This window comes from Lissotriton helveticus, chromosome 1_1 (assembly GCF_964261635.1).
Source record: "Lissotriton helveticus chromosome 1_1, aLisHel1.1, whole genome shotgun sequence".
NCBI lineage: Eukaryota > Metazoa > Chordata > Amphibia > Caudata > Salamandridae > Lissotriton > Lissotriton helveticus.
In genome coordinates, this window is record NC_136057.1 from 1,369,356,242 (window position 1) to 1,369,377,421 (window position 21,180).

A 21,180-nucleotide genomic window follows, 5' to 3' on the forward strand; every position below is an offset into this window, starting at 1 on the left:
TTTCACCTTGACAGTCTGCATACGGAACAGTTCTGATTTTTGTCTATTGCATCATTAGAGCACACACCAAACATCTCGAAATGTTCTAACATTTGCAGGGACACTGCGTTTGAAACGTTTAAGCATAACAACATTGTCAGACCGCTTCTGCTACTTGAATGTTTGTATGTGGATCTTTCATACTGAATAAACTTGCTAATCGCTCAAAAGCAATATTAGCTGGGGCATTAGACATGTCTCCTCCTCCTTTCTATTCTGGATACGAAACTGAGCAACATAACCATTAATTCAGAATGTTGCAATAAGCTTAGTGCACAACACTGTTTCCTAAGGAAGAGATTCTAAGCGGTCAAGGCTTTCCTGTCAAACACACACTCTGAAGCATGGATTCTGTGGTCTGTGTTCATTCATTCCAGGAGCAAAATCACCGTTCTGCGATTTAAAAATGCTTCTATACCCTGTAAACACCAAACCTGGTAATCATTCAAAAGCTCTGTTATAAGCCTTGCAAATATATACAAAAGCTATAATGCTGCTGGTATCTCATATTTTCAGAAGAATGAGGAGATCATTCAGCCCATCTTTCTTAGGCATTCAGCTTTTCTACCCACAACTCTTTGCAGGATTCAAGAAGATGTTTGAGGTGCTACCTTTCGTTAGTCATCAATTATTTCTTATGCTTTCTGTTGTTGTGACATCCAGGAAGTGACCCTTTGCAGTACTCATTCTTGTATATAAAGATATAGTTTTGTGATATGTGGCAGTGTGCAAGGTTCATATGTTTCGTACCATCTTCCCGCTTGCAGATGTGTGTGAGAAGAGCCGAGCCATGCTGGTGGAGGAGATGCAACGCTGTCAGCAGCTGGGCTTGACACTCTACAATCTACACCCAGGCTCCAGAGTGGGTGCCATGTCTGTGGGGGAGTGCTTGGACCGCATTGCAGACGGTCTCAACTATGCTCACAAGCAGGTGGAGGGAGTGACCACAGGTAACTGACCTAGAAGTGATCAAAACACCTTAAAGTCGGCCGAGACTAAGTCTAAACTGTCCTCCCAACTATAGTTGACCGGGCCTAGAGAGATCCTTTGCCCAGGCGTAAAAGTAGCATCCTGTGTATTACTTTCCCTATTACAGTCTCCTGAGACCATAAGGAACAAGCGGTAATGGGCGCTGTATCCCGGTGCCAATATCTGTAACCAATTTTGAGCTCTAAAGGTACCGGGTCTATTTCCGTTTACCATCCTGTGAGCCATATCAGCCCTTGAGGCAATAGACTATGCATCCCTGTGCCATCCCTGAAATACATTTTGTATTCCTGTGCCAACGCTCTGATGTCACTCTGACTCTGGGTGATGGACTCTCTCTGTAACAATCCTATGACCTCATCCACCCACCTCCTAGAATATCTAACACTCTGCCAGTCAATAAAGCTCAGTTTAGAAATGAGAGAACTGAGCTGTTTGGCACAGATTATAGGTTATTTCTCTGTTTATCGTAAACATGGATTACTTTCTTACTTTCTCTTTTCTTCTCCTCTAACCCCACCTCTCTCCTGTGAATAAAGTCTTGGAGAACATGAGCTGCCAAGGGACAACTGTGGGAGGCCGGTTTGAAGAGCTGCGTGGGATCATTGATCGAGTGGCGGATAAATCCAGAGTGGGTGTTTGCCTTGACACATGCCACGCCTTTGCGGCAGGTGAGCTAATATAGCTATGTTGCTACCTTTACTGTTGGATGAAATGGACTGTCTGCAGAAGGATGGTGTGGGAGGGCCATATAATGGGGCTCGAACGTTTGTATGCATTGCCATGCTATGAGAGGAAGGTCTTGTTTTCAAGGTTACTTTATTTTCCCCAGGTCATGACCTTTCACAGAAGGATGGTCTAGATAAGATGCTGCAGGAGTTCAGCCAAGTAGTGGGGCTGCATTACTTGAAGGCTTTGCACCTCAATGATTCCAAAGGTGAGTGCATGTTGGTGTTTGAATTTGTCCCCTGCAGCCTGCATTTAATTGTGGACTACCACACAACCAGCATGTTTTGTTCCACCAATTCTGCACTCACATGTTCCCTGAGAGAGTTGACTATGTCATCACTCAAAATGATCCATTTAGAGTGTCCTCCGCATCAGATGACTAATCGTAGGGCTCCTTGCTACTTCTCCACCAAAAGATTAGCCTGTGATGGTAGTTCTGTATTTTCAACACTTGCTTTGTGAAATGCACTATGTGTGCACTGTTAACTACACTATTGGAACTTTCAATGATTCACATTCTTGAATCATTCCCCATCTTCGAGATGGGAGTCCCTGGTCCCGTATAATAGTTATACTATGTTAAAGATAGAGCATGAATGCCCTGGGCCCTTCAATTGTGCATCCTATCGTAGTTTATTGATAAAAGAGGCCAAACTTACACTTAAGCCAATCAGGCTGCTTTGCCCCCTAGAACACTTTTGAGAGAGGCTCCATTTGCTACCGCGATTAGTGCAAGGGAGTCTCCACTGAGCTCTGCGCAGTTTCTCCTGCTTGGATACTTTCAAAAGAATATTTTCAATACTCTGTGGAAATATTTACCTTCTATCCACAGTGTTTTCCTCCATAGAGATTTGATTTCATTTAACCTGCATGGACGACAAGAAGAAGAAAAGTCTCTTCAGAGCCTGCCATACCTGCGGTAAAAAGAGACTACACTCTGCATATCCGCACCAAGACTGCATTTATTGCCTCTAACCGGATCATTCTGCCAAGGACTGTAAGGTATGTCGTACCTTTTCAACCAGTACTTTGAAGCATAGGGAAGGATGGCTGTTTATCTGGCTTCAAAAGCTCAAAATGAGAAAAGAGACAGTTTCGGACTCTGATGATTGTGAGGACTCCTCTTCGTCCTCTAGAAGATCGCAAAAGAGCATCATAGGTAAGCCAAAAATAAGAACACTCATGGGTCTTCCAAAGGTTGCAGTCCTTCAAAATCTCCTCAATAATCTTGGGGCCAGATGTTGGTAAAGTACATTTACCGATTTTAAAATACCTTATTTTACCGATTTGGTATTTTAGAATTGGTAAATGCTATGTAGCAAAAAAATCTGTAAAAATTACCGAATCGGTAAGATTCGGTATTTACCGAATCGGTAATACCGATTCGATAAAATGAGGGACACATTCAAGGGTGTCACTTTCACACCGTGTTGCACCCCTGAATCGTGCTTGTGTGCAGATGTGACACACTTACATGCCCTAAGGGCATGTATGGCTGCCACATGGCACAGTTAAAAATGCACTGATTTGCATTTTCAAAGGTATTGCTTATTTACCACCAACTTATAGTTGGTGGTAAATAACGAATCCTAAAATGGGAAAAGCACTCATTTGAGTGCTCCCTACATTGCAAATTCGGTAATTTACCGATTCGGTATTTTAAGGAATCAGTAATATACCGATTCCTTAAAATACCGAATCGGTAAATTACCGAATTTACAATTTAGACCACCTGCATCCCAAATGCCCAATACCGGTCGGTAACGGCCGAAATTGGGTAATTTCGGCCGTTACCGACCGGTATTGGGCCATCTACATCTGGCCCTAAGTCTTCTTCAAAAAAAGGACAAAAAAATAACTTTCTGCCGCCTCAGAAAAGGCTAAAAGAACATCCTCTTAGCCACCTTCTTCACCTGCTAAGGTCAGTCACTCATTCAAAAAGCCTTCTTCAGCTCCGCCTGCCGACAGATAGTCAACAAGTACCCTACCGTCGCTGAAAATATGGACGTCAGCGCTGTCAAACGTATACGGCGGCATCATCAACAACGACAGCTATAATCACAAAGTTGTCAATCTCCTTCTTGATGACAACATTGTCTTTGACAGCATCTAAGACTTGACTGTCTACGCTGAAGATTTCCCTGATCTCATCGTCGACTACACTGTCGACTGCTCCTCCATCAATGCCAATAACCTTGCAGACAACGGTGATACAGAGGCTGACTACACCGTCAACAGCACATAAGATGTTAGCAACACCTTCAACAACAGAAAAAATGGCAAACATCCAAAAGGCAAGTTTTTGACCCCAGAACACACCTCTCCAAGCAAGGTTACACCATAATCCCAGCTCATCTATTGGAGGAAGAAGACTTGGATGATGATGGGCCCTTTGGAGTTGCACGCAGCCCTGCCGAGTTGCATGTTAAATGCCAAGAAGAAGTGGAGAACTATGTTGAGGAATATGAGCAGCACTATTATTCTTCCCATTACCAGTATCAGCAGCCATTCAAGGAGGAGATGGTTTGTTACCAGGCTGTCCAGTATCTTACTTGCAGTTCATGATTTCAGAATATAGAAAGCGATTTTCATCTACTACATCTACTGTGCCACAGGCATCAGTGCCTACCAGATTACGCACTGCTCAACCATCCAATCCAGCACAAATACCTACATCATTGATAGGCTTTCCTGTTTTCAGTTTCTATTTTTGGTAAATTCTGGGTTGTTTTTCCAGTGTTTTCAAGTGATTTCAATACCTTAAAAAACAGTGGTTATCGGTGGATACACATTTTCGCACCATTAAAAACAACAGAAACAGTGTTTTTCAGGTGGTTAGGGAACGTTTTGCTTTTATTATTGCTTGCTTTCTGCACTGATTGTCATTGGTATATAGACCGTGTATGTAAAGTGTATATGAGGTCCAAATACATTTTTGCAAATCAAACTTATTGTAGTACACCATAGAGTACTTATTCAGTGAGTCTTTGGACACGTGTGCTCACTTTTTCCTTCCCATGTAAACTTTTTTTTCTGTGAAAAGGCCCTCTCAACATTGGCACTTGAGATAGGCAACGTCAAAACAGCCAGTACACAATTTACTAACTCTGGCCACTGACCTAGCTTTCTATGCCAATAGTGGTGCACTTGAAGATTGCGATTCTCTGGGCAAGTTCGGGAACATTTGTGTTGAACTGGGCACTTATGCCCTCAGAGTTATTGATGTGGTCAAAAATGAAGCAATACTTTTGAAACTATGGAGAAAACTCCCCACAGTGAGGTTTCATTGACTTCAAATGCCATGGTTGGTGAAAGGACACTTCAATGCATCATTGGAAGCCATTTCTCATACATTGTAAAATGAAAGGTCCTGAATTGCTTGTCAACATTGCTTTGCTTACCTAGTGGCAAGCACTCTAACATGGAACATGTTGCATTGCCAAAGTCACTAATGATGTCGCCCAACCCACTCTCAAGGAGATGTTTCACATCTAGACCAATTATGCTGAACACTTGGCAGACAAGTGTGTTTTCAGACTCTAGTTGTTTTATTATGTCCACTACAGCAGTTATGTTTTCCTGTAAAAATCTAAGAATGCAGTAGAGTGTACTTTTTTCACATCACTATCAATATGAGACCATTGATCCTCACATTTCTTGCCTTTGGCATCATCAATTCTGTAAACGGTTGCCACATAGATAATATAGCATTCACAGGCCCTTGGACTGAGAACCATCAGCTAAGTAACACAGTTGGGATGACTCTTTCTGTGATGCCACACAAAGCGAGAAATATTTGCATTTTACTTCCCACGCATAACAAAATAGTGCACCAGAATGGACTAAAAAGTCAATAGCATTCTTCATTAACTCTGAAGATTGTAAAGATCCTTTCAGCATATCATCTAACAAGTGGCAAGGATCTCTTACAGGGAAGCACTTCAGCTCAGGTATCGATTTTGACAGGTCATCACACAACTTTTTCATATACGTAGCTGAATCACTGCAAATACAAACAAATATCACTCCAGTCTTTGTTGAACTTGGAAATAACCTTTTTGTAGCAGCATTCCAAATGACATTGCGTTCCATATTTTCTAAAAGTCTGGTGTCATGTTTTCACCACTATCCCAGATGCTTGGTGATTGCACTCTTTTCACATATACTTGTCACTATACCCTGCATTGCATGTTTAAAGCTTGAGGTGTTGGCAATTTACCTACTATCAATACTGGCTCACTAGAAACTGGGGGCTGATGTATAAAGGGTTTTTACCCAATCTCTGTCGGTAAATGTGATGACACATATCAGTAAAAGAATCAAACTCAGACAAAATGTCAAATATGATTTTGAGGTTTCCTGATTCTCTACAGTTTATACAATCATTAATTAAGACTTAAAACATACTTCTAAACCCTGCATCTTTAAACCAATGACTACAAACTGAAAAAAAGCAAAAAGAAGAAATAGTATTTTAGTGACATCCCTTAACAACAAAACTCAAGCAGAATAATGTTAGCCCAGTCTTTCCTGCTGCTAGCTTGTATAACAAAGTTACATTGTATTGGCCCCTTCAGGAAGAAATACACATTACTCCTTCACTCTCATTGTCCTTTCTTTGACCAGCATTTAGTTTGTGGTTCTGCAGGTGTTTTTTCAGTGTTTATATGTTTACACTGGTGAGGGCTATTTCCCTTTGGGTGGGGTTTTGTCAGTTATTATAGGTTTAAACTTAAAACCAGACAGCCTAATCATTGACTATATCAGTAAGGCATATACCACAGACAGCCTTGCTCCATGATATAGCTACCTCTGTTGATGAGAGAGGGGAAGGGGAGCTACGCAATGCCCATATGCAGTGGCATGACTACCTCATCCATACTCCATCATCTCCGTCAGCCACCCAAGTAGACTCCCCACCGGAAGATATTGGGGGTTTTCATAGTTTGTTAGAAAGGGCAGCTAAAATATTCACACTCCTCATGCCTACCAAGCAGATGGACTGTTATTTATATGATTTTAAGGAGCCTTTCCAGAAAAGCGTAAAGTCCATACCCATTGCCAGCTATATTTGGGAAGAGGGCTTAAAAGTAATAAAAAATCCTGCTATAGTCGCAGCTGTTGTTCCACGCCTCGACAAGAAATATAAAGCCCCTGAGGACGCTCTGACTTGTCTAGCTGGACTCAGTAACTACGCAGGTAGCCCAACGAACATCAGAGAACCCCTCAACTCCGTTCTCTGCACCTCCGGACGAGGAGGGCAGATGCTTGGATAATATAGGCAAACGTTTCTCATCAGTGTCAGGCCTGACAGGGTGGCACATTCTCTGACCGTTTGGGAAGATATGATAGGCAGCTGTGGGTTGACATCACCCCATATATAGATCAACTTCTGTAAGCAGCGAAAGTGGAAGCAAAAAAGATCTTGCAGGAGGGGTAGCACACATCAGCAGAGATCATAGACTGTGCCATTGATATCTCTACCACTGCATATAGGCAACATGCAGGTTCTGCTGTGTTCAGAAGGCAGGGCTGGCTCAAAGCTATATCATTTAGGTCTGAAGTACAAAATAAAATGTTAGATCTTCCCTTTGAGAGGCCTTGTTCAGCTAGCATGTAGATGAAGCTCTGCAGGCAATAAAAACTGACACAGAGATGGCTAAATCACTGGGAACTATACCGTTCAAGATGCAGTTTCATGGGGCCGGTTGAAAAGGCCTGGCCTCATATAGAGGAGGTTATCAACAATACAGATGTTCGAGGCATGTGTGCTGTAGATACACATGCTTTGCATACTCCTGCCATCTAGTGTTGAGTCCGGATGTTTGCAAGCTACATTTCTTTGAAGAAGTCTTTCTAGTCACGAGGTGATATTGGGCATGGGTATTGTTAGACTCCATTGTTAGATTGTTTTTTTCCGCCATCTGGTTCGGACGTGTATTGCTGCGCTCTGGTCTGAAACCGTTCTTTGGGTTCCCCTCGGTGCGCAATCCATTCTACCCTTGACGGTACTGTTTTGTATACGTGTACCACTTCTCCACGTATTGTTTTGGTCAACAAATCCTTCAATTTAGATCGAAAACGTTGTGGGTGGGCTTCGGGCCTGACCGCGTCAGTCCGGTCTTCTGTCGATGGAATGGACTACGTTTAAATTCTGTCCCCGGTGCCACGCCAAGTACCCTCGTACCGACTCACATCAAGTGTGTAACTGTCTCCGGAGCACAAGGAGGAAGACTGCGACGCTTGTAAATCGTTTTAGTCCAAGAAGACTCTCCTCGATCATCGGGCACGATGTTGGGAAATGCAACATCAAAACATAGAACATACTCCAGATATCTTCGCCGAAGAATCCGAGCAGGAAGAGGTTGAGGCATCGGCGGCAAAAGAAGAGACCTTCTCTGTTCCGGAGTCTGATTCGGAACTTGAGATAGACATGGAGTCTGAAGACGTGCCACCCGGGCAAGATGCTGTGAGTACCGATGACCCCTTACCCATTAAACCCACGCCCAAAACACATAAGGCTTCAGCACCACCTCTGCTTTCTGGCCAAGGTCGGCAACAAGATGATGTTTCTGACGCCCTGCCTTCCGGCTCGACACAGAAACAAATAGTCAAGCCTTCTGGCTCGGGACCGAGTTGTCCGAAATCCTCTTCGGATCTGAAACCTTCTGGTTCAAAGCCTAAATCTGGTTCGGAGCTGAAACCATCCACTCCGAAAGAAAAGCATGCTTCGGAGCCGAAACCTTCCGCTCATAAAAGCAAGTCCATCCCTGCACCGAAATCTTCAGTGCAGAAATCTAAAGACCGCTTCTCTGAACCTTCTGACACTAATTTAGACATTGTTCATCTCAAACTGGATCCCAAACAAAAGAAGATTTATATCAACTCTGATACCGGACATATTCACGCTAAATCTCCAGTTAAACGCAAGCTTCCTTCTGAGGACCCTCCCTATACAATTCCTTTAAAGAAGAAGGACGTGGCTACCAGCCCTGTTTATCCTGCTCCACCATCCCCTCATCCTCCACCCTCTTCTCCAAATTTAGATCCTTTACACATTACACCTCAGGGATCTCCACTTTCACAGCATGAAGAGTGTTGGACTTGGCCCTTTTTGCAGGGTCATCCCTGAACTTTTTGCCTTCCTCCGATATTTTTAGGGCTCGGCTGAACGCGCGGAAGCGCGTCTCCGCCGAGAACTTATTGAGGCCGTGTCTCCTTTCCAGGAGACATTCCTGGCCGCGCGCATCGCCTTGGAGGCGATTCGAAACGAGCACGCGCACGCGAACGCGCTCGCTGCATTCACTGTAAACTCCTCAGACTTAGTGCAAGGCTGGTAGACGTGATAGCAACTTAATCGTACTATTCATTACATATACCGTTATGCCCGTTATAAACGTTGTGCCTACCAAGCATTTCCAGCCACGAGACGCACTATGCTTCAAAGTTTCCTAGTAGGTTTGTCCCATCAAATGACCATGCCATTTATTTTTAACTGAGTTTGCTTTCCCTCGCCCCCTCTCTCTCCGTCCATCTTTCTGCTCTTTTGTGTCCCTCCTCGCTCTCTCTCTCTTCTGCCCCCCTCCCTCCTCGCCCCCTGCTCTAGAAGCTTCTCCCTGTTGTACCACAGACTTCCCACGGCGCTCGTCGTTTGCACCAAGGCCCCCGTGGCCACTTCAGACATCAGTGGGAGCGCTGCTGCTGTGCTCTAGTCTAGCGCCTGCGAGAGGTAGCGCTTTATATCAGACATCAGTGGGAGCGCTGCTGTGCTCTAGTCTAGCGCCTGCGAGAGGTAGCGCTTTCTATCAGACATCAGTGGGAGCGCTGGTGCTGTGCTCTAGTCTAGCGCCTGCGAAAGGTAGCGCTTTCTATCAGACATTAGTGGGAGCGCTGCTGCTGTGCTCTAGTCTAGCGCCTGCGAGAGGTAGCGCTTTATATCAGACATCAGTGGGAGCGCTGCTGTGCTCTAGTCTAGCGCCTGCGAGAGGTAGCGCTTTCTATCAGACATCAGTGGGAGCGCTGCTGTGCTCTAGTCTAGCGCCTGCGAGAGGTAGCGCTTTCTATCAGACATCCGTGGGAGCGCTGGTGCTGTGCTGTAGTCTAGCGCCTGCGAGAGGTAGCGCTTTATGACAGACAGCCGCAATGATTCCGCCGCCGTACCTGCAGCTATCTCCTGGCACAGAGAAGAGGTCAGACCCCTGAAGGAATTCACGATGTATGGTACTCAGTAACATGACGATCTTTGTAGAACATTCCCTGGGAGGGAAAGTGCTTCTAAGCACTGGCACCTTCCACAATGTAAATGGCAGCTCTAGAGTACAGGCTTTGAGCATTGGAGGCCGTGAGGCTGTGAGTGACGGGCCACCTTCTTGTAGGAGGAAAGGCCTTGCAGAGGAGCGAAGGGCCGAAGTTTCAGCCCTCTTCGGAAATGATGTGTCTGATGCTGTCAATGGCGGAATGTCCTGCAGAAAGTGGAGTCCCCGCAATAACGTGGCCTAAACTTTGTGTGAACAAAATATCAAATACCAAATGCCCCACATATACTTTACAGAAATATCACCTGATTAGAGTTAATAATATAACATCTACACCCAAGGGCGAAGATCGCCACAATATTGATGTCAGAGGATATTCTGGGATCAATATTCCGACACACAGCCCTGCCGAAAGGAATGAGTGGGAGCTCATTTTTCCTTGGCGTGCTTCTCTCTAAAGAATTAGGCATTTCGCATCGACTTTGACTCCCAAGGTCACTGGTACAGAGCAGCAGCCACCAGCACTGCTACAGTGGAGTGCTGTTGTCCTGTTTGCACTTTCAGCGAGGCGACTGTTTCTCGTGGTACTGCTGTGCCAGCCAGTGCAAGGTTCTTAAAGATATGAAAGAAGTGAGTAGTGAGTAGTGAGTACAGTAGTGAGTAGTGAGTAGAGTAGTGAGTAGAGTAGTGAGTAGAGTAGAGTAGTGAGTAGAGTAGTGAGTAGAGTAGTGAGTAGTGAGTGCAGAGTAGTGAGTAGTGAGTGCAGAGTAGTGAGTAGTGAGTAGTGAGTAGAGTAGTGAGTAGAGTAGTGAGTGCAGAGTAGTGAGTGCAGAGTAGTGAGTAGTGAGTGCAGAGTAGTGAGTAGAGTAGTGAGTAGAGTAGTGAGTGCAGAGTAGTGAGTAGTGAGTGCAGAGTAGTGAGTGCTGAGTAGAGTAGTGAGTAGTGAGTAGAGTAGTGAGTAGAGTAGTGAGTAGTGAGTAGAGTAGTGAGTAGAGTAGTGAGTAGTGAGTGCAGAGTAGTGAGTAGTGAGTGCAGAGTAGTGAGTAGAGTAGTGAGTAGTGAGTAGAGTAGTGAGTAGTAAGTAGAGTAGTGAGTAGAGAGTGCAGAGTAGTGAGTAGAGTAGTGAGTAGAGTAGTGAGTAGTGAGTGCAGAGTAGTGAGTATAGTGAGTAGAGTAGTGAGTGCAGAGTAGTGAGTAGAGTAGTGAGTAGTGAGTGTAGAGTAGTGAGTGTAGACTAGTGAGTAGTGAGTGTAGAGTAGTGAGTGTAGAGTAGTGAGTAGAGTAGTGAGTAGAGTAGTGAGTAGTGAGTAGAGTAGTGAGTGCAGAGTAGTGAGTAGTGAGTAGAGTAGTGAGTAGTGAGTAGAGTAGTGAGTAGAGTGGTGAGTAGTGAGTGCAGAGTAGTGAGTTGAGTAGTGAGTAGAGTAGTGAGTAGTAAGTAGAGTAGTGAGTAGAGAGTGCAGAGTAGTGAGTAGAGTAGTGAGTAGTGAGTAGAGTAGTGAGTAGTGAGTGCAGAGTAGTGAGTATAGTGAGTAGAGTAGTGAGTGCAGAGTAGTGAGTGCAGAGTAGTGAGTGCAGAGTAGTGAGTGCAGAGTAGTGAGTGCAGAGTAGTGAGTGCAGAGTAGTGAGTGCAGAGTAGTGAGTGCAGAGTAGTGAGTGCAGAGTAGTGAGTGCAGAGTAGTGAGTGCAGAGTAGTGAGTAGAGTAGTGAGTGTAGAGTAGTGAGTGTAGAGTAGTGAGTGTAGAGTAGTGAGTGTAGAGTAGTGAGTGTAGAGTAGTGAGTAGAGTAGTGAGTAGAGTAGTGAGTAGAGTAGTGAGTGCAGAGTAGTGAGTAGTGAGTAGAGTAGAGTAGTGAGTAGAGTAGTGAGTAGTGAGTAGAGTAGTGAGTAGTGAGTAGAGTAGTGAGTAGAGTGGTGAGTAGTGAGTAGTGAGTAGTGAGTAGAGTAGTGAGTAGAGTGGTGAGTAGTGAGTAGTGAGTAGAGTAGTGAGTAGAGTAGTGAGTAGAGAGTGCAGAGTAGTGAGTAGAGTAGTGAGTAGTGAGTAGAGTAGTGAGTATAGTGAGTAGAGTAGTGAGTTGAGTAGTGAGAGCAGCAGCCACCAGCACTGCTACAGTGGAGTCCTGTTGTCCTGTTTGCACTTTCAGCGAGGCGACTGTTTCTCGTGGTACTGCTGTGCCAGCCAGTGCAAGGTTCTTAAAGATATGAAAGAAGTGAGTAGTGAGTGCAGAGTAGTGAGTAGAGTAGTGAGTAGTGAGTAGAGTAGTGAGGTGAGTAGTGAGTGCAGAGTAGTGAGTGCAGAGTAGTGAGTGCAGAGTAGTGAGTGCAGAGTAGTGAGTAGTGAGTGCAGAGTAGTGAGTGCAGAGTAGTGAGTAGTGAGTGCAGAGTAGTGAGTGCAGAAGTGAGTGCAGAGTAGTGAGTGCAGAGTAGTGAGTAGTGAGTGCAGAGTAGTGAGTAGTGAGTGCAGAGTAGTGAGTAGTAAGTAGAGTAGTGAGTAGTGAGTAGAGTAGTGAGTGCAGAGTAGTGAGTAGTGAGTGCAGAGTAGTGAGTGCTGAGTAGAGTAGTGAGTAGTGAGTAGAGTAGTGAGTAGTGAGTGCAGAGTAGTGAGTGCTGAGTAGAGTAGTGAGTAGAGAGTGCAGAGTAGTGAGTAGTGAGTAGAGTAGTGAGTAGTGAGTAGAGTAGTGAGTAGAGTAGTGAGTAGTGAGTGCAGAGTAGTGAGTATAGTGAGTAGAGTAGTGAGTGCAGAGTAGTGAGTAGAGTAGTGAGTAGAGTAGAGTAGTGAGTAGGACATCACAGGCAGCAGCTGTGCAAGCTTCTTACACTCACAAGGAGACCACAGGCAGCTGAGTTGCAAGCTTCTCACACTCACAAGAAGGACATCACAAACAGCAGCGGTGCAAGCTTCTCACACTCACAAGAACGACATCACAGGCAGCAGCAGTGCAAGCTTCTCACACTCACAAAGAGACCACAGGCAGCAGCGGTGCAAGCTTCTTACACTCACAAGGAGACGACAGGCAGCAGCGCTGCAAGCTTCTCACACTCACAAGAAGGACATCACAGGCAGCAGTGGTGCAAGCTTCCCTTACACACTCACAGCAGGTACTGTGCCAAGGCAGCAGCAGCAACAGAGCAAGAGTCCCTTACAAAGAACAGGCACAGCACAGAGATGCACAATGCAATCTTCTCATACTCTCACAGGCAGCAGCGGTGCAAGCTTCTCACACTCACACGAAGGACATCACAGGCAGCAGCTGTGCAAGCTTCTTACACTCACAAGGATACCACAGGCAGCTGAGGTGCAAGCTTCTCCCACTCACAAGAAGGACATCACAAGCAGCAGCGGTGCAAGCTTCTCACACTCACAAGAACGACATCACAGGCAGCAGCAGTGCAAGCTTCTTACACTCACAAGAAGGACATCACAGGCAGCAGCAGTGCAAGCTTATTGCACTCACAAGGAGACCACAGGCAGCAGAGGTGCAAGCTTCTCCCACTCACAAGAAGGACATCACAAGCAGCAGCGGTGCAAGCTTCTCACACTCACAAGAACGACATCACAGGCAGCAGCAGTGCAAGCTTCTTACACTCACAAGAAGGACATCACAGGCAGCAGCAGTGCAAGCTTATTGCACTCACAAGGAGACCACAGGCAGCAGCGGTGCAAGCTTCTCACACTCACAAGGAGACCACAGGCAGCTGAGGTGCAATCTTCTCCCACTCACAAGAACGACATCACAGGCAGCAGCAGTGCATGCTTCTTACACCCACAAGGAGACCACAGGCAGCAGAGGTGCAAGCTTCTCACACTCACAAGAAGGACATCACAGGCAGTAACGGTGCAATATTGTCACACTCACAAGGAGATCACTGGCAGTACACACCACATGAACACACTCCATAACACATAGCAACAATACATTGGCATTTACAATGCCATTAGCTCAAACTCAAATAAATCCGAGCCCGATTGCATTTCTAATGCTTGTTTCTGACCTGTTGTTGGCTATTTAATGACTCTGGGCACTTTACCACTGCTGATCAGTGCTCAATTGCATATGCTCTCCCTATTGTAAATTGATGTATGAATTGGTGATTCCATGATTGATTATTTGGTTTACTTGTCAGACCCGAGTACAGTGCACTGAGTGTGCCCCGGGCGTGTAAATCCAAATGCTGCTAGTGGGCTTGCAGCACTGATTGTGCCACCCATAGAAGCAGCCTTGTAAAATGTATCTAAGGTCTGCCATTGCAGAGCCTGCGTGCAGTCTGGTACTGTCATGCTGACTGGGCAAGTGCACCCACTTCCCCTGCTTCTGTGCTTTGTGTTTACCGTAATTCGATACTTGAGTGTATTACCACGAAAGGCCCTTCCATATGGAACTTACCTGACACATGGTGATATTTACAACCGATCACCCACTACATAAGAATGTAAAAAAGACTCTGTAAATATGTAATGTAGAAGAACGATTTAACTTGACCCATCATACAGCTCTGAAAGATACCTTAGTCCTCTACCAAAAATAGTTATTTTCTCATTTTAACGATAATAAATGAAAACATCTAATTTAGATGAGGAAAACCCTCTCCCCAAGAAATAGAGCATGATACCGAAAATTGTGTATGGCTGCATGCCTCTCCTTTTGTATTCACAGATCACAGAGAACATGTTTTGCAAAAATTAAGTGCCAAAAAGTGGATACTTAGAACCATACTACACAAGTTGTGTGAGTATACTTTTATGTTTGTTAGTCCTGACGAAAGCTCCATAGACCCGGATGGGCCAGAGGGAGCTAAAACATGTCGACAAGCCCTTTTTTTGAAACACTAATGGATCTAGTAACTCGATCTTTTTAAAGTACCCAGATATCTTATTCCAATAGAATCTCACTTTCCATTAAAGCACTTTGGTGATGTTCTATTTTTTAACATTTCTAATATTTCTGTTATTTCACTTATTTTTTTTTTTTTTTGGGGGGGACATCCCTCATTTTCTGGACACTGCATTCTATACCAGAGGTGCCTCTGGATGAGTCTGGCATTGAGCACGTATTGCAGAATCCAATGATAAATGCCATAACTTCAATGTGGGGCGGATGAAGAATATATACCGCTTTTCCAAATAACATTGAGTTTTTGAGGGTGTTTTCAAACCAATGGTTTTGAATTGTTACAAGTGTCCTCTTTCTTTCTTTGATAACTAAATACGTGCACCCACTTGCCAGTCCCTAAACCTTCCCTTTTCTTCATATTAGTCACCACTATGGTAGGCCCAAGGGCAGGGTGCATTGTAAGTATAAGGTAGGACAAGCCCTGATGTGTGTGGCATGTCCTAATAGTGAATTACAGCCATTTTCGATTTTCACTATTGCAAGGCTACCTGTTCTCCATAGGCCAGAATGGGCTGCTGGATTTTTACATGTTTATAATCCTAGCAGACTCAGAACATGTTAGAAATTCGAGTTTAGTATGCCTAGACTCAGAATAATAAAATACATCTTTTAGTGAAGTTTATTTGAATATTCTGTGTTTGCAAATACCACTTTTAGGAAGTAGGTATTTGCTTGCCTAACCATTTGAACCTGCTTCTGCAAGGTTGTGTATTCCTTTTTCTGGTTTTGTGAGTGACAGGGCTGGGGGATTCCAAGAGACAGGTTGGGGCAGCCCGGTGGTGAATAGGGAGATCTGCATCTAGATGGGAGGGAGGAGTTGGACCTGGGACCTGAATAGGGCTGGCCCTTCCCTCTACAATGCTGGCTCCAACCCCTGTGGTGTGTCTGATGTCTCTGCCCTGCACTGTGAAAGGAGAGAAGGAATCATGTCAAGAAAGTGATCCAGAGCTGTACCTTCCCTCCCCCGTGCTGGCTCCACCTCCTGTGGGGCTTGCTGATGTCTCTGCCCTGCACAGTGAAAGGAAGGAGAGAGTCATGTAAACAAAGTGCTCATGAACTGGTTTGGACTAGGCAGAGGCCTCTCTGCCTTCAGAGAACAAAGGATTTTGAGGTATAAATATTGGGACCCAGTCCCAAGAACTTTAGATCACTTCTGGAACAAGAAACCTTTTACCAAGGAGAAGAACCAAGGAAGCTGCAGGAGTTTTACTGCCCCTCTGCCAGTGTGCTGTTTGCTGGATTGGCCTGCAGTGGGTGCTTCATTGCCAAGGAAAGGAGAAGGAACTTTTTAAGGACTTTCATCATCTTCAGAATATTCTCCAAGGGCTTGAACTGTGCGTGCCTCCTGCTGAAGTCTCAGGGACAAAAAACTTAATCTCCAGCTCCCCTCTGAATTTCCTTGCTGGGAATTCTTGTTCCAGGCATTTACGTGTCGCTGGGAGCTGGAAGCGCGACGCATAGAGAGGATGCCTGTCGCCGCCGCAGCTGAAATCCTCGCATCGCCGGAGAAGCGAGCCTTCGCCGCATCTCCCTGGCAGCGTGTGTTCATCGAAGCTGCCTGCTGTCGCATCACCAGAGAAGCGTGACGCCATCGAGAGAGTCGCCATCGCATCACCAGAGTAGCGTGTCGCAGGGCCTGTTGCGGCTCCAAAGTACAGAGTCGTCGCAAGGCTGCCAGGGCGTCTACGCATCGTCATCGCATCGCCGCATCAAGGGCGCCATCTTCTCGCATCGCACCCGGATCATCGCATCGCATCAAGGCGCCATCTTGCGCACCGCAACAGGCCCGCAGGCCGAGAATCTACGCATCACCTCCGCACCGGTAAGGATAACGACGCATCCCCTACTTTTCGCAAGCATTGTGGCACGACACATCATCTCCCCCGGATCACAGAACTGACACACCTTCCCTTTTTTGAGCCTTTTCTTTACTTTGCGTTACACATCCAGGTACTTTGTTGAGAACTTTGTCGCATTTATCATCAACTTGAACTAAGTAACTTTTATCATCTTTAAAGCAATCGTAAGTGTAGTATTGAGGATTTTTGTTGTTTGTGTTTAAGTCTATATAAAGAATATTTATTTTTGTAAAACCTGTGTTGTGTCCATCTGTAATGTTCTCACTGTATTAGTGTGTATATTCACAAATGCTTAACACGCTGCCTCTGAGATAAGCCTGTCTGCTTGTGCCAAGCTACCAAGGGGTTAGCAGGGGTTATTAAGGAGTGTAATCCCCTTATCCTGACTTAGAAGTAAGGGTTCCAATTTGGACAAACGTTAATACCATTGCCAACTAGAGACCCCCAGATCTAACACGCTCAAACTGCTAACCACTGTCGCATCCCAAATACACAAGGCCTACTAGCTAGGTACGACTGGGCACAGTGGGATGCGATGGAGCAACTGCTCCAATATCTCCCAGATGAACATAAAAGCAAAGCCCAAGAGTTAGTTCAAGAGGGCAGTTCATTTCAACTCCTCTATCAGATGTGCTTTAGATGCTGCTGACACTGCTGCTAGGCAGATAAAAACCAGCATTGTCCTCAGATGGCATGCAAGACTTCGAATTTCAGGTTTTAAACCTGAGGTTCAGCAATCCATTTTAAACACCCCCTTTGACAAGCAGCACCTGTTTGGTCCTGAAATCGATCAGGCATTGGAAAAAATAAAAAAGGACACAGAAGTGGCAAAGTCCATGGGAGCGCTTCAGTCCCCATCAAATAAAGGCTCCTTTAGTTGCTTCTTTTATAGAGGAGGATCCAACACCACATCCTCAGACCCAAATGCTTCCTCTTATAAAGACAATACCCAATTCTCTACCTCTAGAGGTTTTTATAGAAGAGGGTATAGAGGAAACAATTCTAAGGGGACGGTTAGAAGTGCCTCAGCGCGTAACACCCTTTCCCCTAACAAACAGTGACTTACCCACACTTCCCTCCAATTACTTAACACCTGTCGGGGGAAGACTTCAACAGTTTCTCCCCATTTGGCTATCCATAACAATCGACAAATGGGTGATCGACATTATCCAACGTGGTTATTGCCTGGAGCTTATCACCAATCCTCTAAACATTCGCCTCGCACCTACAAACTGTCGTCAGACCACTTACAATTCCTCATTCAAGAGATGCAATCCCTCTTACAGAAGGGAGCCATAGAACCAATTCCGTTTCACTAACAAGGTTCAGGGGTTTATTCTTTATATTTTCTTATTCCTAAAAGAACGCATCTTTAAGACCCATGTTAGATCTCAGAGTGTTAAACCAGTACATACTATCAGAACATTCCAACATGGTAACGCTTCAACAGGTGCTTCCACTTCTACAGCAAGGCGATTTTGTGCCCACACTAGACTTCAATCCATACTTTCACATTCCATACATTCAGCTAATAGCAAATTCCTCAGATTTGTGATAGCAGGTAAATACTAGCAATTCAAAGTACTCTCATTATGAGTAACTACTGCCCCAGAATGTACACCAAATGTCTAGCAGAAGTGGCAGCTCATCTCAGAATACAACAAATCCACGTCTTCCCGTACTTAGACGACTGGCTCATCAAAGCCAGCACACACCATAAGTGTCTACGACACACTCAGATCACGGTAGACTTACTCCACCCGTTGGGTTTCATGCTAAACGTGCAAAAGCTTCACCTGCAGCCTTCACAGACACAGTCTTATTGTGAGCGACTCTCGACACTCAAAAAGCTCTAGGCTCTCCCAATGCAGCCAGAATTTGCAATATTCAAACTCTGTTACTTCAGTTCCAGGCCAACCAAAAATTACCAGCCAGAACCTTCATGCAGTTGCTAGGAATAATGGTGTCATGCATAGCAATAGTGTCTCATACAAAACTACACATGCGTCCCCTACAAGAATGCTTAGCAAAACAATGGAATCAGTCACAGGGTCAATTTACAGATCTAGAGTTGGTAGACAGCCACAATTATTGCTCTCTAAAGTGGTGGAATCCACAAAATGTATCAAAATGGCGGCCCTTTATCGACTGACAGCAGACTCATCTCTATCAGGTTTGGGTGCCCATCTCCACGATTACACAATCCAGGGTCTCTGGGATGCCAAGCACAAACATCTACATATCAACTAGAGCTTTTAGCAGTATTTCTAGCGCTGAAAGCTTTTCAGTCCCACCTCATAGACAAAGTTGTCTAGGTCCACACGGACAACATGACAGCTATGTACTATATGCAATAATAGGGGGGATACACTCTCTTCAACTGTGACTCCTCTCTCAGACCATTTGGAGCTGAGTCATCCATCACAGAATGTATCTTCTGTCAGAACACCTTACAGGGGTGAACAATCAGATTGCCGACCGCCTCAGCAGAAGGAGTCAGCAAATACACAAGTGGGAACTTCATTCCTAAGTTCTCCTTCCATACTTTTGAAAATGGGGATTCCCAAATGTAGATCTGTTCGCCACAGTGGATAATGCAAAATGCCCAAACTTTGCATCCAGGTTCCCACACCCTCTCTCCAAAGGCAATGCCATATGGATGAATTGGTCAGGGATATTTGCCTATGCTTTTCACCTCTCCCACTCCTTTTGTTTCTTGTTCAGACCCTCAGGAATCCATCACTTGCACTGATTCTAGTAGCCCCCTGCATGGGCTCGTCAACCCTGGTTCACCACACTGTTAAAACTATCTTTGGTTCCAAATCAAAAGCTGCACCTCAACTCGTCTTCTCACTCAGAGCCATGGAGAAATCAGACACCCAAACCCAAAGGAGCTCAATTTTGCGATTTGGCTCCTGAAGTCCTAGAGTTTGGATATTTGAATCTGCCACCAGACTGTATGCATATCTTGAAAGAAGCAAGAGAACCTACCACCAGAGCTTGTTATGCAGCAAAATGGAAACTATGTGTTATCTATTTTATTAAAAAGTTTAATCCTTTAGATGCTTCTGTTCAAAACATTATTTGTTGCCTTCTGCATCTACAGCAAACTGGTCTAGCTTATACATCTATTAGGTTGCACCTTGCAGCAGTTGCTGCATATTTGAAAAACAGACAGCATTTATCCTTGTTCAAAGTTCCTGTGATTAAAGCCTTTATGGAGGGCTCTATAAGAGTAATACCACCCAGAATACCTCTGGCATCAGTATGGAATCTCAACATTGTACTTACAAGACTCATGGGTCCACCCCTTGAACCATTACACAATTGTTTTTACAGTTCCTTTCATGGAAGGTTGCCTTCCTCATTGCAATGAATTCATTAATGGGAGTTGGTGAGCTCCAGACATTAACCTTAGAAGAACTGTTCTTTCGGCTTCATAAAGATAGGGTAGTTCTTCGCAACAACCCAAAAATCATCCCTAAAGTAGTGTCTGCTTTTCATCTTAACCAATCAGTTGAGTTACCTGTGTTTTTCCATCAACCTGATTCTGTCACAGAACGAGCTCTTCACACACTTAATGTCAGAAGAGCGTAATTGTATTAAATCGAAAGGACAACATATTTTCGTAAAACAAAGCAACTGTTTGTCGCATTTGCACCACCTCACTAGGGCAATCATATCTCTAAATCTGACATTTCAAGATGAATTGGTAAATGCATTCAAGCTTGATATGCTAAAGCTATAAGAACTTTGTCTATAACCCCCAGAGTGCATTCCACTTGCAAAATAGATGCATCTGGCTTTTTTAGGTAACATTCTTATAGCTGAAATCTGTGAGACAGCAACATTGTCTACACCACACACATTTAGCAAACACTATTGTGTGTATCTATTAGCACCACAACCAGCCAATGTAGGGCAAGCAGTGCTAAAGACACTTTTTAAGACAACTGCCACATCTACTGGTTAACCACCGCTTTGGAAGAATACTGCTATAAAGTCTATGCAAAGCATGTGTAGCTACAGCACACATAGCTCAAACGGATTATGTTACTTACCCAGTAAGCATCTATTCTTGGAATGTAGAGCTGTAGATTCACTTGCGCCCTCCCACTTTCCCGGACACCTGTAGTTGTTGCAGTTCTCATTACTTACATTACATACAAATGGACATCTCTTTACTCCACTCACTTACTCTATTCTCACCCTCTTGCGGGAAAATAATCTAACAACGGAGTCGATGCCCATGCGCACTATCACCTAAAGGAAGAGTCACCTTACCTTGTGACTAGAAAGATTTCTTCGAAGAAAAACAACTTGCAAACATCCGAACTCAACACCAGATGCCAGGAGTGTGCAAAGCATGTGAATCTACAGCTTTACATGCCAAGAACAGATCCTTACTGGGGAAGTAACATAAT

At 44.7% G+C, this 21,180-nt stretch overlaps 1 protein-coding gene across 5 annotated transcripts in view; it reads left to right on the forward strand.

Moving 5' to 3' along the window:
* LOC144824723 (putative endonuclease 4) overlaps positions 1-21,180 on the forward strand; it is a 477,583-nt gene that overhangs the window by 444,106 nt on the left and 12,297 nt on the right. For 3 of the 5 annotated variants that reach the window (XM_078683747.1, XM_078683743.1, XM_078683764.1), the window contains 4 exons: positions 807-989; positions 1,566-1,697; positions 1,859-1,963; positions 14,661-14,732. In XM_078683747.1, coding sequence (XP_078539873.1) covers positions 807-989; positions 1,566-1,697; positions 1,859-1,963; positions 14,661-14,732 — 492 coding nt within the window. The remainder of the gene's footprint in view (positions 1-806; positions 990-1,565; positions 1,698-1,858; positions 1,964-14,660; positions 14,733-21,180) is intronic. The other 2 variants (XM_078683751.1, XM_078683759.1) reach the window with 1 other exon arrangement.